Source organism: Sciurus carolinensis, chromosome 3 (genome assembly GCF_902686445.1).
Source record: "Sciurus carolinensis chromosome 3, mSciCar1.2, whole genome shotgun sequence".
Taxonomy (NCBI): Eukaryota; Metazoa; Chordata; class Mammalia; order Rodentia; family Sciuridae; genus Sciurus; species Sciurus carolinensis.
The window spans coordinates 112,644,273-112,660,996 of NC_062215.1; the positions used below are offsets into that span (position 1 = coordinate 112,644,273).

Here is a 16,724-nt window from a genome sequence, read left to right on the forward strand (position 1 = left end):
ACTTATCAGTACCTTATCACACATGAAATAGTGTTTTTTCTCTTATCAATGGTTGCCAATAAAGCTAAACTAACATAATCCCATTAACTTTTTAAAACTTGCTGATGTCTCTGTTTCAGCAAGTGGATGATTCTATTTAAGTGGACTTTAACTTGTTGTGATAGTACTAACTGAACAGGTAGGAAATTTCACACCAAATACCACTTAGGAAGAACCATCTATAAACCTGGCAGGAAATGTGCCTTCTGTATGAATGAGTGAAGACAGATGCGAGATATTTAAGCTATCATTGGGTGGTCTGCTGATTCACTTAATATGGTTTTCATGAAAACCTCATACAAGATTATCACATTTAAAATAGACATTTACACATTTACAAGTTTTCTATCTAAGCTTACTTTGAACTCACAGTATTTATAACTCATTTATGTAAGGTTTAGATTTAAGAAAAATATTACTTCTCTGTGAAGTGGCCTTTGTAACTAATCAAAATCCTGATATTTCACCTCCATTAAGAGGATATATATTATGTGACTTTTTTTAAAACAACCAGATTCTTGTTTTGTTTCGCTTCTTTGTTTGTTTGTTTGTTTGTTTGTTGGTGTTAGGGATTGAAAGTAAGGCCTCATGCATGCTAGTAGGCTAAGTCAGATTATTTAAAGCAGTGTCTAAACCTAGACCCAGGAATTTACTCTTGTTAAATTGCTATTTGGTCTATGATATTCATTAAAAGATACTGATAAATTCTGTTTTGCATTTCACTCTACTCATTTTTGCATTGATGCTTTTAAAATAATAAAATGCTGACTTCCTCATTCCAGTTGTATGTATTTTTTAATAATCATTCTTCCCTTTTTTGTTTTTCACGCTTACTTCTGTATCCTTGGGTAATAACATACAACAATTTTATAAATCTCTTTCCCAGGAACTTAACACCCTCTCAAATGAGTAAGATATCAACATCACTTATGCATATTAGATATTTACTAAACCAATAGATTTAAGAAGAGTTAGAATGTTCAAAGGACTATCTTGTTCAAAATTTAACTCTAGAAGCAAAGTCACAAGGTTTTTATGACACTTTACTGGTCATGTACCACTACTTCATGCTGCAATAAATATTTATTGGGTGACTATCATATGCCATGCATACCCTGCCAAAATGCAACCATTTCCTGAAGGACTTCAGACAAGAGAACTATACTGCTACCATTGAAATGGCTAGACAGACAGCTCAGTAACTTTCTATAATTTTGAGTCATGATTAGGAGATCTGATGGACAGCCCAAGTTTACAAGAAAGCACAGAGTAGATATGGAAAAAAAAGTATAGAGTTGGATTCAATGTGAAAATAGCATCCAAAGGAAAAGAGCTGGGTGAGTGCTAAATATTCAGCCTGATTTCTTGCCTTATCACATCCTCTGACATAGGGATGGAAGAATTTATCCACATAAGCAATGAAAAAGGGTTTCCTCTTCTCTGTCACCAGAAGGAGAAAACTGGGCTAGTATCAATGAGTCAGAAGCCAATTTCCTTTATGAAGAAATGTTTGGGTTTTGTTTGTTTGTTTATTTTTGGCTCTCTCTGAAAAGCATAATTAAAATGCAATAATAAAAAGAGTATTTAAAATATGCACAGGCTTTGAATTATACTGTGCCCTCCCTATAAAACAAATAATGACTGATAAACTTAACATTTTATTATACTGTATAAATGGTCAAAAAATGAAATTAAATAGGGTTTAAATAATAATATTCTATTGGAACTACACCATGTGGCAAATTTCATTCTCACATTGATTTTGACAGCTGAGTTATTCTTGGAGAGAAAAGGTCTGTCACTGCATGTGTTCGAAATCCACAAAGTATTTCTTTACCTATAGCATGTAACACAGAAAAATACACCATTCCAGTTGGACACATATTAATAGGCATTACCTCAAAATAGTAAGGAAACACTTTCTAAATATCAGATCAGTTTATATTGACAAAAATATTGCCACTTTTTGTGAAACAGTTTATATCTCTGAAAATGGGAAATGGGGAAAAATCCTTTTATAATATAATTACAATATTTAAACTCTAACAGTTACCAGCAATTATGCTTTGCTCTGGCATAATACTTCCTCAAAGAACATAATATAATTGTGTTGGTTCACACCTGTGATTGTTGTGGTCCATTATACAACCTTTGAGTGAGAATGAAGGACATAGAGAATAAGACCCTTTCTGATGTCAGCCTCAAAGGTTGAAATATAATGTCAAGCACTGTAATACTTTCCAGTGACCCAATATGTGTTTAATGGTTCACCAATTTACTGAAACCTTTTATTGAATTGATTTCTGTTTCAACTATAGCATGCACCAGAAGGTAAGGAATTTCACAATTTTATCATTTCAGAATTTTATTGCCCACTATACAAAGTAATTCTTTTTCTAAACACTGACCCATCTAGAACTTCAAGGGTGTCTCTTAGAAATGTGTTTGTCTTTGAAAATGTATTTGCCTTTGAAAACGTATTTGCTTTTCAAAAGTAGGTTGCGTTCGGATTTATCATGTCTTTCATGCCACATTGAAGACTAAAAATCAGCAAATACATTTGCTAACAGCTCTAAATAGGCAAAGTGCCCTGCATACAGAGGATATGCTTTAAATATTTATTGAAGGAATGAATATTGTTGAAAAACCCTTACTTAGACAAATAAAAATTAGGATGAGGTTCAGAAGCTTAAAACAATCCATTAATGTGTTAAATATTAGCTAGAGTATATTTTGAGTTCTAGTAGCATCAATAGCATGAAATAGAAATTATAATTATTAAATTTACCAATCTTAGGACAAATATTGAAAAACAAACAAAATCCATAGAAGTAAGTCCATGACAAGAACTTAATAATACTGATGGAAGTGAATAGAAAATGATTAACCCTTTCAAATTACAATTAAAATTTCAAGTGACATTTGGTGAATTGGCTTTCTTCAAACTAACTTAGTCTCAGGAATTCAGGAGTGTGATTGAAAGAAAAGGATATAAAAACAGAAGTGGTGGTACAACTTAGAAAGCTTTTAGGGCATATGACCATGTTTACATAAACTTGTTTTCCCTTCCAGGACTATTGTACATCTGTATTTCTATGATTCTGACAATGCAGGATAATCTGAATTATACAATATTTTCTAAGTAGAAATAACCACAAATGAAGGCTAAAATAATTTGCTTCTTAGTTTCCCACATTGCCAGTCACATTGCATAGCATTTTTCCTTTGTAATTCGTTAATTTGAATTATGAATGATTCATATAGACCAATGTAGGAAGGTGTATAATAGACATTTAAAGCCCATTACTATGCTTTAAGATATCAATGTTTTAGGTCAGTAATAATTATGCAATATAAATTCAGAGAACAGAAAAAAATAATATGAATCTATCAAACTGACACGTTAAAAAAATTGGTAAGAGTTTTGATGAAGGTGTGGGGGATTAGGAACAGGCACTTTCATTTAATGCTGATATGATACAAAACCAATAGGAAAAGCAACTTGGGAACTACGTACCCAAGTTATCAGTTAGTGTCCAAAGTATTTCCTAAACTCTACTGCTATTCAAGAGCTATGTGTACAAATTGGAACTCTTAACTATATTCTTCATTTCTAGTTCTTTGTTTTAAGTGAGGCTATTTGTCATCCAGTTACCTAGAGTCACATTCCTCTTATTGATAGTATCAATGTGCTATTTAAAATGTATCTTATTAAAAAGTAACATTTAGAAACAAATACCATGCTGCATACAAAATTTAAGTGCAGTCAGATTAATCAAAACAGATCTCATAAATAAAATAGATGACATGATTCCATGAAATTCAGCATGTACCAGACCAAAAAGACACATACTGGATCAAAATGAGTTTGGTTCTGAGACTTTTGTGAGTTGTACTTTTAAAGAAAGCCAGTGGCAAAATTCCAAAACCACTCACTGGAGAAAAGAATTGCTTTAATTGCATAAGTACATTAGGGAGGGTATGAACAGCCCCCATGCATTCCACTATATGGTGTCTTATTTCACACTTTTTAAGGTTTACACAACAGTTAGGCAGTACCTGAATCACTTCCCATGGTGCCTGAATCACTGCCCATGTTGCTGTTATGTCCAAGGCTTTCATCTAAGCAGCTGACACTTCCTTCTGCCAAACTTGTGTCTGATTCTGCAAAGGAAAACATTTTAAAATATTTTTAAAATATTTCTGAGAATAAACGTATTTTAACTGCACACCTCTACAGCACACAGTACATACAGTTCAATGGAAGTGGGGAAGGCACACCCAGACAATTATGAATAAAAGGTAAGAGTTTCTGGCAGGCTACATTAGGAAAAATCCACTATGGATGAGCAGCTGCTGAGTAGTGACTCAAATCCACATTACCTACTTAAAGTGCTGTAATTCAACGTGAGAACTGATGCAAATTCTTAAGGGCTTGCGACTTTTGTTATCCCTTTCCATGTAAATTTTGCCCCCCAAAAAGCATATCCAAGTTTGATAATAGGTTTCAAACAAAAATATTATATGGAAAACATTGAAACTATATTCATGTAAAATGGCAGAGAACTAATAAATACATAAAATTAATAAAATGCATGGATCTACTGATCAGTTATGAAAATATTTCAATGATAAACATGGATTTATAATATCATAATTGAAAATCTAAAACAAATTTGTTCAACAAGAATATCACTAAAACCTGGTTTCACAGTGGTACTATGAGCTTATGCATGTGGCTAGAAATAAATGTTTTCTTAAGTATAATTAAATTAAACCTCCATCAAAGAGTTATGTTTAAACATGAACATCAAGTGCACACCCTCCAGTTAGTTAATCTGATTTTCTGATTTCAGTAATATCAATTCTTTTGAAAACCTTAATTCCCTCAAGGGAAAAATTTCTTCAATGCAATTCAATTCCCAAAACTTATGCCATCCTCATCCTCAAGGATCAAAATTATTGCCAACTTGGTAAAAATCACTGCAGTGGTTACTAATGTTGACTTTGGAATCAGAAGGACTTGTGAGATTTATTATTGATATTGCTCTGATCCTAGGTTTCTCTTATTTAAAATGGGTCTAATACCATTAACCTCACAGGATTTGATAGCCATTAAGTAATATGGGGTACAAGAAGTTTTTGACATAGTGGCTTAATTGGTGTTAGCTGGTGTTTAGAAAATGAAAAATAAAATCGAGTAGTTGGCCTATTATTGGGCAGACATTTCATTTAATAATGTTCTTACATTTAATAATATTTTATAGTGTTTATACTTCTTAGGTAATTATCATCTCATCCTAAAACTCCCTCAATGCACCAGCAAGTTATAGTAAGGTAGCTTTTAACTATATAAAACTAGTCTTAAGTTTCATATATTTAAAGTTGGAAATAGAAATTGATGATAAACAGACACAGTGTGTTATCAATAAAACTTCTCCAAAAGAAATGATGCTCAAAACTTTAAGTACATTCTCTCTTTTGAAGTAGTTCATTTTTTCAAGTCAGAAGAGGTATAACTTCTACACTGCAAACATTACTGTTTTTAGTTGTACAGTTTGATGAATGTGATAAATGTATACAGTTCTGTAACTACTACTGCAATTAAGATATTTCCATAATCAAATTTCCCCCAAGTCTCTTTATAGTCAATGCCCTCCACTGTCTGCTGGTAATCACAGATCTGGTTGCTGTCCCTATGGTTTTGCCCTTTTCAGAATTCCATATCAATGGATTCATGCAACATGTAACCTTATGTCTTGCTTCTTTAATTTAGCATAAGATGTGTGAGCTTTGTCTATGTTGTTGTATCTGTAATTTCTTCCTATTTATTTCAAGTTATTATTCCATTTGTGTGTCCGTTAATGACATCTAAAACATCACCCCTCCAATTTAGTTAATCCTGTTTAACTTGGGAGATGTAAAGGAATTTCAGTCAATACCAATCAAATATGTAAGGTATCTTTCTTAAAAGTTAAAAGAAAGCTGATAAGAAAGTTGTAGAAAAATTCTCAATGGACATCCATACTGTTTAAGTATATTAGTACAACATAAATATACTAATGTGAAAATACTGTGCTTATCAGTTGTTGTAGATTAGCTCTAAAACTCAGATTTGAGGAATCCCTTATGATCACACGGGAAAACCTGTATATCTCACTGAGAGATTTTAAATATGGCACTTTGCAATTCCCAGAGGTATGTCTTGTTAGAAGCTCAGAGGCGAGTGTGGGATAGAACTGTCAAGTCGAAGAGCGTTTGGGCAGATGCACTGATGAAAAGAGAATATGATTTGTAAGGAAAAGGCAAGGTGTAAAATAAGATGGGGAAAATGTCATTGCAAGGATAATTCTAGATGTAGAAATATAGGCCAAGATTTTGAGGTAAAAAAAAGTAAATTTTGATGTGCTCTACATTTGTTGTTTTAAATGTAGGTAGGATTGAGAACTGAAGAGAATAACAAAATTACTGGAAAATACTAACAAGTGTAATCTAAATTCTAACATTGTTATCATTAAGTTTTCCACTAAGCTTAACAGAAATGAAAATTTTATTTGATCTTCATTTTCTAAGCATTTAGCAGTTAAACCACAATCTTAAACCTGTCCTTCGTATATGTAAAGTCAAGCTTCCTTCTAGCATGCATAAATTTTGGGGGAGCTATTTATGCAGTGTACACAATTTATAGAGAAAGTGGCTACCTAAACCAAGGTGTTATTAATTAAGTTCATTATCTGGATTATTTTGATCTCACAATCATATCTGCAATGTGTCAGGAAGACACTGAGCTCATAGTTTTCACAGATGTAAATTATGTCTGAAGTTCTAGGTAGATACTGATTATCAGTTTACTTTTATAGGTGAGAAACCAAGACTCAGAGAGGTTAATTTATCAGATCATGCAGTTATGGAGAAGAGTCCCCATTTTCTGAGTTCTTCAAGACTAGTGTTCCAGTGACTGATGACTGTGTGGAGCTTTATAAACAAGTAAGCAATCCTAAATCCATAGTGTTAAGAGAAATCAAAGTAGCTTAAAAAAATCAATGGACATTTTCATTGTGATGTCAAGTTTTTCACCAAACTTAAAACAGAGCTTATCTCTTCAAGAAAAAAAAAATAAGTTAGAGGGATGATTATATTTTACTAGCACTTCTAATTCACTGAACTCCCATTAACTTTTCATTTATGCAACCAAACTCATTTTGCACATTAAGACTTCTGTCCTCATTGCACAAATATCAATTGCAACAATTTGTTAGAGATTATTAAAAATGAAAGAGCTCTATTTCTTTGTCATTTTAAGGATATACAAATCTTCAGCTTCTCCACACAAAAATAATTTAGTTTCCTAGGCAGCAAAATTTTATGCACATATATATATATATATATATATTTTTTTTTTTTTTTGCTTTCTTAGAAACAGAATTACTAAAGGAAAGAAATTTAATAATAAAAGACAATATATCTCCTTTAAACTTGAAAACACTGTACTGTACCCAGGAGTTTTTCTCCTATATTCACTTAAAAATCATTACTCCCTCTCTCTCTCACACACAAAAACACACCACACACACACACACACACACACACACACACACACACAGTGAGATAAAGAAAGTGCTCACAGAAGATGCACCAAATAAACCAACCTATTGAGTTTATATACCAAAACTTCCTATAACTGAATTATTCAGAATCATCTTGTTTTGTTCTTTGAATATTTCAGAGCATGTCTTCTGGAGTTAGGTGCTAATAAAAGTCATGTGCATATGATTTTAAAGTAGATCTATAAAGTCAAGTCAATCAGAGGAAGGATGTTTCTGTACAAAGATCATGTGCTTTGGAGTCCAGTGGATTGATCTCCTGATATGAACACAGTCACTGCTAGCAAATGACCTAACCTGTTCTAAGAAATAGTTTTTACTTTTTATTTATAGTAAAAATGATTTTGTTCAATCAAGGAAAATAATCACAGAGAGAAATAAGGCTTAAATTCTTGTGAAGTTGCTGCTTAAAGGGGTGTTGAACATTGGAGTTACATTGTGTAATAGGTTTAATTAACTTTTATATAGGTGTTATTTCCTCTAGGGAAAATAGCAAAACTAACTATGAAATAGATTAGAAAATAGTTGTAATTTATATCAAACTCTAGTGGAATGAAAGAAACTTATGTCTGTTTGATTAAGAAATAGGATTTTCTGTAATAATTTTGTAAGTAAAAGAAACAGAAAAGAACAGTTTTGCTTACAATGATAGGAAATATCTAAGACCAGTTCATAAGTCATAGAAAACTACTGCCTCATTTTGGAATCCCATCTTGAATATTTTGCTAATATAGCAGGAATATTAAATTGAATCCAAGAAATTTTATATTTAACATACCCCAGACCTTAAATGCTTTAAAATATTTAAAAATCATTTAGAAACCAAAAATATTGAAGTTAAAAAAATTCAAACAAAAAACCTCTCGAAAGCCTTTTCAGATTTATTTTAATGTAAAGTCTGCCCTCTGCTGGAACGTGGTATTATAACAAGTAGTAGACAGACAATACTGTTCTTATTCCAAGAGCTAAGGTTCATCAGGCAAAATACAAATTGTTTCTTACTTTTGTTCTTTCCAGGTAATGTTCCTCCTACTTTCAGTCTAGAATCATCGTTTACTCCATACCCTCTCTCTCTCCTTTCTTGTAGAGTTTCTTTCCTGAAAGGCAATTTTGCCTTCCAGAAGGAAACAATGTGAGGGGCAAGGGACCATGTGGATACTGAGGGAGAACAACACCAACTGCTCTCTTCTCCTGAAATTGGTGCTTACAAGGCCTTCGAGTTGTCTCATCTCACTTTTCACAGTAGTTGTATGTTAGTCTTGTCCTGACCTCACGGTGCATTTCAGCATCACATCTAGCCATCCTCACCTTCCCTCCAGTTTCAGCATCCTCCCAGCCTGGAGTGTCAGACTGCCCCCAAAGCCGGAAACATGCGTCCACATATGGGCACACATGCAGAGATTGCATAGACTTCTTAAATGTGTTTACTTTTCATACTACTAATAATATATATTTCCTTTTTCTTTTGAAATAACTTAATCTTTTTAAGAGGAAATAGATCACTTTTATTTTCAGCTCTATGTATATGTATCTACACACACACACACACACACACACACACACACACACACACACAATTTTGGTCTGTCAGATTTTGCTCTCTGTGCCAGGGAACATGTGTTCCCACAGAATGGAGAGAAGCCACCTCCACCCACCTTGCATATTCTCTCCTGGATCCAAGCTTCTAGGAAATGAGTTCCCCAAAGAGAAAAATCTCTCTTGGAGCCACAGTCGCACATGGCTATCCATGGAGCTCCTCGGCTCCTGTTTATAGAATTTCTACTGCTGAAATATTTCAACCAGAATTAAATTTGAATTGCATGTAATGATTTTAACTTAAATACTAACATCTATGCCTGTTAGCCTTTGGACTTGGTCTAATGCAGAAAGACAACTATTAAAATATAAAGTTGTAAGGACAGTCACACCCTCAAGAATGACTCATTCATTCCCTGTCAATCAGTAAAGGAGGCAGAAAGTCCTAAAGACAGTCATGACTGATAATCTGAATGACATGGACGTAAGTCTGGGCCAGAACAAGGTTTAGGGATGGCAAAGTAAAAGAAAAGGAATTGGAAACCTCTTTAACTTTTGGTTGCTTATCCAGAAAGGACACAGGAGGTTAGCAGACTTAAGTAGGTGCCAAAGAAAGAAAAGGAGAGATATTTTGAGTGTCCAGGCAATATTCAACAATTGATGACTTGCAGAAGAAAAACCCCATAATTTAATAGTGTTTACCAATCTTTACAGTGTGAATATTTCCACCACAACCAATTTCAGGGTGTCTGTGCCATACCCTGAGTAAAGTTGTCACTAAATACCTTCTTCTAATTAAGGACTTTCCTACAGTTATCATCTGAAACCATCACAAATGCATTGTGCTGGCATTTCATAATTACCCAAACAATGAATCATTAATTTTTAACAGTTTTTTTCACCTTAGGAAAAACAATTGTAAAAATTACCTTTACGGAGACCCATTAATTCATTGATCCTTCACAAATACTTCCCTCTCAGTACAATGTTCTTCTGAACACATTTTGAGCTTTTTTATACCTGCGCTTTTACTCATTATGTACATGCAACCTGAAATGTGGCCTGACACCTCTATTCACAAATCCAGCACTGGACCATCAAGGCTCAGATGGAATGTCTCACATTCCTCCTCTGGTAAACTTTCTTGGATTAGTCTTCCTTCTTTCACGAGTCATCTCAGCTGTCCTCAAGCTTTGATACACACATTTGTGTCTCTTTATGAATTGATTACTCTTTCTCTTTGGGGGTAATGTGACTTGTTTTCTTTTTTGGGTACCAGGGACTGAACTCGGGCACTCGACCACTGAGTCATAACCCCAGCCCTATTTCGTATTTTATTTAGAGACAGGGTCTCACTGAGTAGCTTAGCGCCTCGCTTTTGCTAAGACTGACTTTGAACTCTTGATCCTCCTGCCTCAGCCTCCTAGTCACTGGGATTATAGGTGCACCCCACCGCACTAGGCATGTGACTTGTTTTCTTGAACCAGACTGGAACACAAAGGCTCAGGGTTTAGTTCCCTAATATGATTTCACAAACTCACTTCTTGCTTCCTACTATTCCGGCTCTGTCCTCATTCACATTCCCACATAGAGAAGGCAAGAGCTAATAATCAAATTAAAGTTGAAATGATCACTTTTGGTAAAACTCTATTTAAAATATTTGCAGTCATAAAGGGATGTCACAAAAATAAATCCAATCTGAACCAAGTATATACTGGGGAGGTTTCTTTCTGATAAAATATGTCCTCATCCTTAAGATATGAATGCTAACCCGTTTTAGAACTATTATGCAATTGTAAGTCATTTAACTGATCCATGTAGCTCAAGATAGTTTTGAAATAAAATACGAACCTATACAATCTATTAACAAACACCAGTACTGGCAGCACTAATCTCTCTCTCTCTCTTTCAGCTCAAAATATTATCTGCATTTGAATTGCCTCACTAGTACTGCTTTCTTAGTAATTAATAATAAGAAAATTTAGCAAGTAAAGGAAAGCTATCTTAATTTGAACCAATCCTGAAACAGTATGGATGATTCTGAGACAATATTATTGTATATGACTATAGCAATTATCTTTTCTACTTAGGTCTCAAATGCTATGATATTTATTTCTAGAGAGACTAAAAAAAAAATCACTGAATTTCTACAGGTTAGTGTTATAGAATGTTATTCTGGTCCTCAACTGCAAGGATAAAATTTGTGGCACTTTTACAGAAATTAGTATATAACAAATCTAAGATTGGACTTAGGTCTATAAAAAGGCAAAACAAAACAACAACAACAACAAAAGCGATTTAACAGATTGGGCCAGGGAGAAGGAGGCTGTTTTATAAAGGTCAATTTTTAAACTCCTCCTACAGAACATGATCTATGCAAAATATATCCACAATATATTCCAAAGCATAATGTCACCGGATAAACCTAAGGAGTTGAACATATGGGGAAATATGAAAAAGAAGGTATTAAAGTCTGAAAACAAGCAGGTTGGTAAGCTCATTAGCTGGGTGGAATTTTAAAATCTTCACGTGAACGAATATATAAATCAAAATATACACATGCAATCCCAGTCATGCGCAGTGTGTATTCACACACAGCACACTGCAGTTACGTTGTAATCTTCCACTTTGGAACAGTGAGATCCCACTCTTTATAAGTGTCAACGCGCCCTCTTCTGGTCAACATGAGGTATTTGTATTTCTTGATTCACAACAGGGAGATCCAACAGAATAATAAAAGAAATTTTCAGGACTTTTGAATTAAATTCAGCATGTAACATAAATTTTACTTAATTCTAAATATCCCCTACTTTAATTTTATTTTTATACATCATTAATTTCTAAAATTATATAACAAAAGTGTCCTGCTAAAATAACTACTCACTCTGACAAAGCAGCAATAGCAGTGAATTAAAAAATGGTTATATGACATTTTTGCTGGAAACTATAATAATAAATATAATTGGATTTAAATAATTGGTATAATTTAAATGGTTCACATGATTGCTTAATTGCTATAATGGAAATATTTTAATAGAAGAAAAACGTGGTTTTTATGTCTCTCTGTCCCCCCCCCCCCCAGGAAATTATGGTCTGAAGAGACATCAAAGTTTTAAATAGTTTTGTTATAAAGTGGCTTCAGAAAGCAGAATGATCACTTTCAGCATTAAAATAGTATTGACAGCCTAAAGAATGTTCAAATGTTGTTTAGGAATTATTGAATTAATTTGGAAAAGGGTGATTAAAAACTTTTTTGGTGTATTTTAATTACTAACTATCTTTTTAATGGGAAGCAGCTGATTTTCAATAGTGAATGAGGAGGAAGTAGGAAGAAATGCAAGTCCCCAATAATGGAGACAGGATGAAATCTCTCTCCTTAACTATCCCTTGGAGAATTTTGATATATTTCCTTTTAGGTGAAGGTGGCGTGATTTAAATTGGTTTCACAGTAATCCACTGTTACTAATGGTAGTGGTTAGATATGTTAGAAGTAAAAGGGGCAGAAAACAACATATGAAGAATCTTTGCATTATAGTTAATAATTAATAATATTTGAGTACCCCAAAATTACTATGCACTGAAAAAAAATGGCATATAAACTAGTTCAGAAATAATAATTAGAAAAGTTTTACTTTAAAATCAGAAATAATCTCACTTTTTTCTGCACGTAAAATATTCATATCTGAAGAATGTATGCAGCTTAAGTAACAAATTTCTTTCAATACTACAGTGGTAACTATTTGAAATATTAACCAATATATTGGAATTCAAAATAAAGAGTATACATTATCAACACCAAGAAGATACATACAAAAAATTATGCAAATGCATATAAGAAACTATAGAACACTTTCATATTTATTCTGATTGTTAATTCTAAGAATGCCCATGTAAGCAAAATCATTCTATATTAACTTTGTAGCAAACTTCAAACAAACTCTAATAACTTCTCTGTGATAATAATACTTTACAAGTTATTTATACCAGCAATTCTTAGTTTTTAAGATCAAGAAAATGAACAGATTTTTGGAAAGATCCATACCATGTATCATCAGCAGTGCCTAAAGCAAAGGCCCAGAACCAAGGCACTGCATTTTTGTTGCAGTTATGCTTTGTTACTGCTCTGGCAAGGGATAGAACGGATTGGACTAACCTGCTCACCAATGCACACAGAAGTCTGCACATCATAAGATCCTACAGACATGAAGATTTTTGTGAACTGGACGGAGTCCTCAACTCCTGTCCAGCTTACTGTACTAGTATATGCCCTCAGACTATTAGATATTTTAATATTCTGTATTTTTCTTTCATAGGATTTACTGTCATTGTAGCTAAGAGGTGACTACTTTGGCCTGATACCCACCACCACAGTGGGAAGCTCCATGGGAACTGAAGCCATTTCTGTTAAATATCTCACTGTCAATACAGTATTGTGCAAGGAGCGTGGCAAAGGAGAGGTGTTTAATTAATATTTCTAAGTAAAAAGTGCAACACAGGGTGTAGGAAGGATAAAGAGAAAGGGAGGGAGAGAAGATCTCAAGAGGAAAAAAAATGAAAAAGCCCAAAACCTTTCTAGTCCCTAAAAGCATTATTTATGATCCAGATTTTCACACAAGATACACTAAAAAAAAAAAAAAAAAAAAAAAAAAAAATTAAAATAAGGAGGAAGAAGAAGAAGAAAAGGTTTAAATCCTCTGCTTTTTGTTTTTGTGTTTTGTCCCCTTGAAACTCAGACTACATAAAGTGCAAAGTGATAAGATGCACCTGGTAACTTTTTAGAAATCCTAATTTGAGATGCAGGATCTTTTACCAGCCTCAGTTTAGTCTTCCATTCTTTCTAGTGTGGACTTGGAAAGCCATGTAACCCAGAGAGATATCAGGTAGCCTATCAAGAATGTTTATTAAAAAATAAAACTCTACTTTCAGATAGTCAATTTTGGCATTTCAATAGAATCATGATCTCTGAAAGAAAGAACCGGTGATTTTAAAAAATCTTCTAGAATTCAACTTTAAGAGCTTTGCTGTATTACACATAACAACCTTCCTGCTTAAAGTGTGGACCAGGACCAGAAGCAGCAGCATCACCTGAGAGCTTGTGAGAAAGGTGGAATCTCAGGTCCCACTGAGTATTGACTGAATCACATCTGCTTTTCAATAAGACTCTCCTACAGGTGGTTAATTTGATCATTAGAATCTCAGAAGCATTGCATTAAAAAAATACTATAAACAGGCTAAAAAGCAAGTAAGCCACAAAAAAACTGCCATCATTTCTGAAAAATATCAATATCCTAAATACTTTAATAGTTCAGATAAATCAGCAAAAATATAAATTTAGAACATAAATACCTTAATAGAAAAATGAATGTGTAATAAACAAAGAAAGAATAAACGTGCAAAAATGGTTTACAGTAGAAATCAGAAAATCAAATAAAAATCATATTTAACAGCAACCAAATTGGCAAAGATTAAAAATCATATTACCTACTCCCCTAGAAGGGAATCAAGAAAATAAGATACTCTCCTACACTGTGGGAGAACAAGTAAATTGGCGTGAATTACCACAGAGAATTCGACATTAAGTATCAAACGTGTTAAAATTGTATAAATCATTTGATCCAGAAATTCTAATTATATGTTTTTATAAGTAAACTGTGGCATCAGTAAGAAGGCCACCATGGCATTATTCATGACGGATTAATTTGGAAATAAGCTAAATATTTGACAATTGGTTAATTAATTATGCTGCTCCAAGTTGTGGGACTATTTTCAATAATTAAAAACCTTGATTTAGAAGAATATCTAATGAACACAGGAGAAATGCCGTTTTACATATACACATCCAGGAATGTAAAAAGACTGGAAGAACACATACCCAAATGTTATGTATAATAACTATCATGTGGGAATATGGGAGACTTCTCTGTGTGTTTCTATGTATTCCAAATTTTCTTCAATGCATCTGTATTGTTTTTATGAGTAGAAATAATGTACTTTACAGTGGTGTACTGGAGTCAGTTCATACTAGCTCTATTAGCTCACAAGAGTCAATTGTTAAATTTTCAGGAATTTTGTGAGCCAGTTACTAAACACAGCCATTACAAAAATAAATTTAAAGATAAATTATGTAAATTTTCAATTAGATAAATTCTAACTAGAGAGGGAGTAAATATTTAAAACTCATTATCTCCCAATTGTTTTACCACCTAAGTATAATCTATGACCTTAATGCTGCTCAGACCTATCCTACCTGTGCAGTGGGAACACTAATGGTTCTTCATCTTTGTGGAAAAAAGTATTACAGCAAGCCCAAATTTTCCTGTCTTTAATAGGTTATGATGTCATTGGTGCATCAATTAATTTTTCTGGAAGAAATAATTAATGGATATAAATTATCTACATTTCAATACCTGAAACCATAAAAGAATCTGCAAAAGATGACTCTGGTGTATTATTCTCAATGTCCTGATCCTCTTCCTCTAGGTTTGGCTGTTCTGTGGCTGAAAGAAGTGACTCATTTACTTCAGGACCATCTTCATGGCATGAATTCCCAATTTCTGTGAATTGAAGCATTAGAATGTCAATGGTAGTGCAGCACAGTTTTTCATTCAGTACATACAATCCATTGTTATTTTGAAAAAAACAAAAACAAAAAAATGGGTTGCCAAATAGAGGTTACCTGAATACCCTTAGATATTTTAGAATCTTGAACTGAATCTAAATTGAATTGCAAAGCAAATATTATACAATGTAAATAACTGTTATTGTTACTTTGAAAATATAATGTTGCCCCCTAAAACAAATTAGGTGAAAACCACTTCTCAACTTTGTGTCCAGAGACCTTATGTTGAAAGTATTTAGAAACCAAGAAACATAGCACATGCTTATGATGCTAGTTATCACATCAGAATGGTTATGGACTTCATATAAAGTAATATTAGAAGCAAGTATGTTCATATTTACAACATTTTAATACTGTGTTCATTTAAAATATTTTAGGGAAAGAGGAATCATTTTAATTTAATTTCCTGTAAAAATACTTTAATAAAAGTGCTCATAAATTCCAAAGCCCAGAGTTTCCCCTCTGTTTAATAGGTCATCAAACATCAGCGTACCAACCAATTTTTCTGAAAGCATTAATTAGTAGATATAAAGTACCTCGATATTTCAAGTACCTGAAACCATAGGAGAATCTGCAAGAGATAACTCTGATGTAATATTCTCCATGTTCTGGCCCTCTTTCTCTAGGTTTGACTGATAAGTGGCTGAAAGAAATGACTCATTTACTTCAGAACCATCTTCATGGGATGAATTCTCAATCTCTGTGAATCAAAGTATTAGAATGTAAATGGTAGTGCAACACAGGTTTTCATACAGTACACATAAGCCACTGATATTATGATAAGAACCCAGAGTTCAAAATACACTGAATACCCTTAAATATCTTAAAATTCTGAGCAGAATGTAAATTAAATTGCAATGCAAATTTTTATACACTATAAACAGCTGTTATTTTGAAAATAAAATGTGGGCCCCAATAGAGATTTA

The 16,724-nt window shown here is 33.2% G+C and overlaps 1 protein-coding gene across 2 annotated transcripts in view; it reads right to left on the reverse strand.

Moving 5' to 3' along the window:
- Ifih1 (interferon induced with helicase C domain 1) overlaps window positions 1-16,724 on the reverse strand; it is a 53,507-nt gene that overhangs the window by 21,210 nt on the left and 15,573 nt on the right. For both annotated transcript variants that reach the window (XM_047545431.1, XM_047545430.1), the window contains exons 3-5: window positions 16,352-16,498; window positions 15,587-15,733; window positions 4,099-4,203 (exon numbers count right to left, since the gene is read on the reverse strand). In XM_047545431.1, the coding sequence (XP_047401387.1) occupies window positions 4,099-4,203; window positions 15,587-15,733; window positions 16,352-16,498 (399 nt within the window). The remainder of the gene's footprint in view (window positions 1-4,098; window positions 4,204-15,586; window positions 15,734-16,351; window positions 16,499-16,724) is intronic.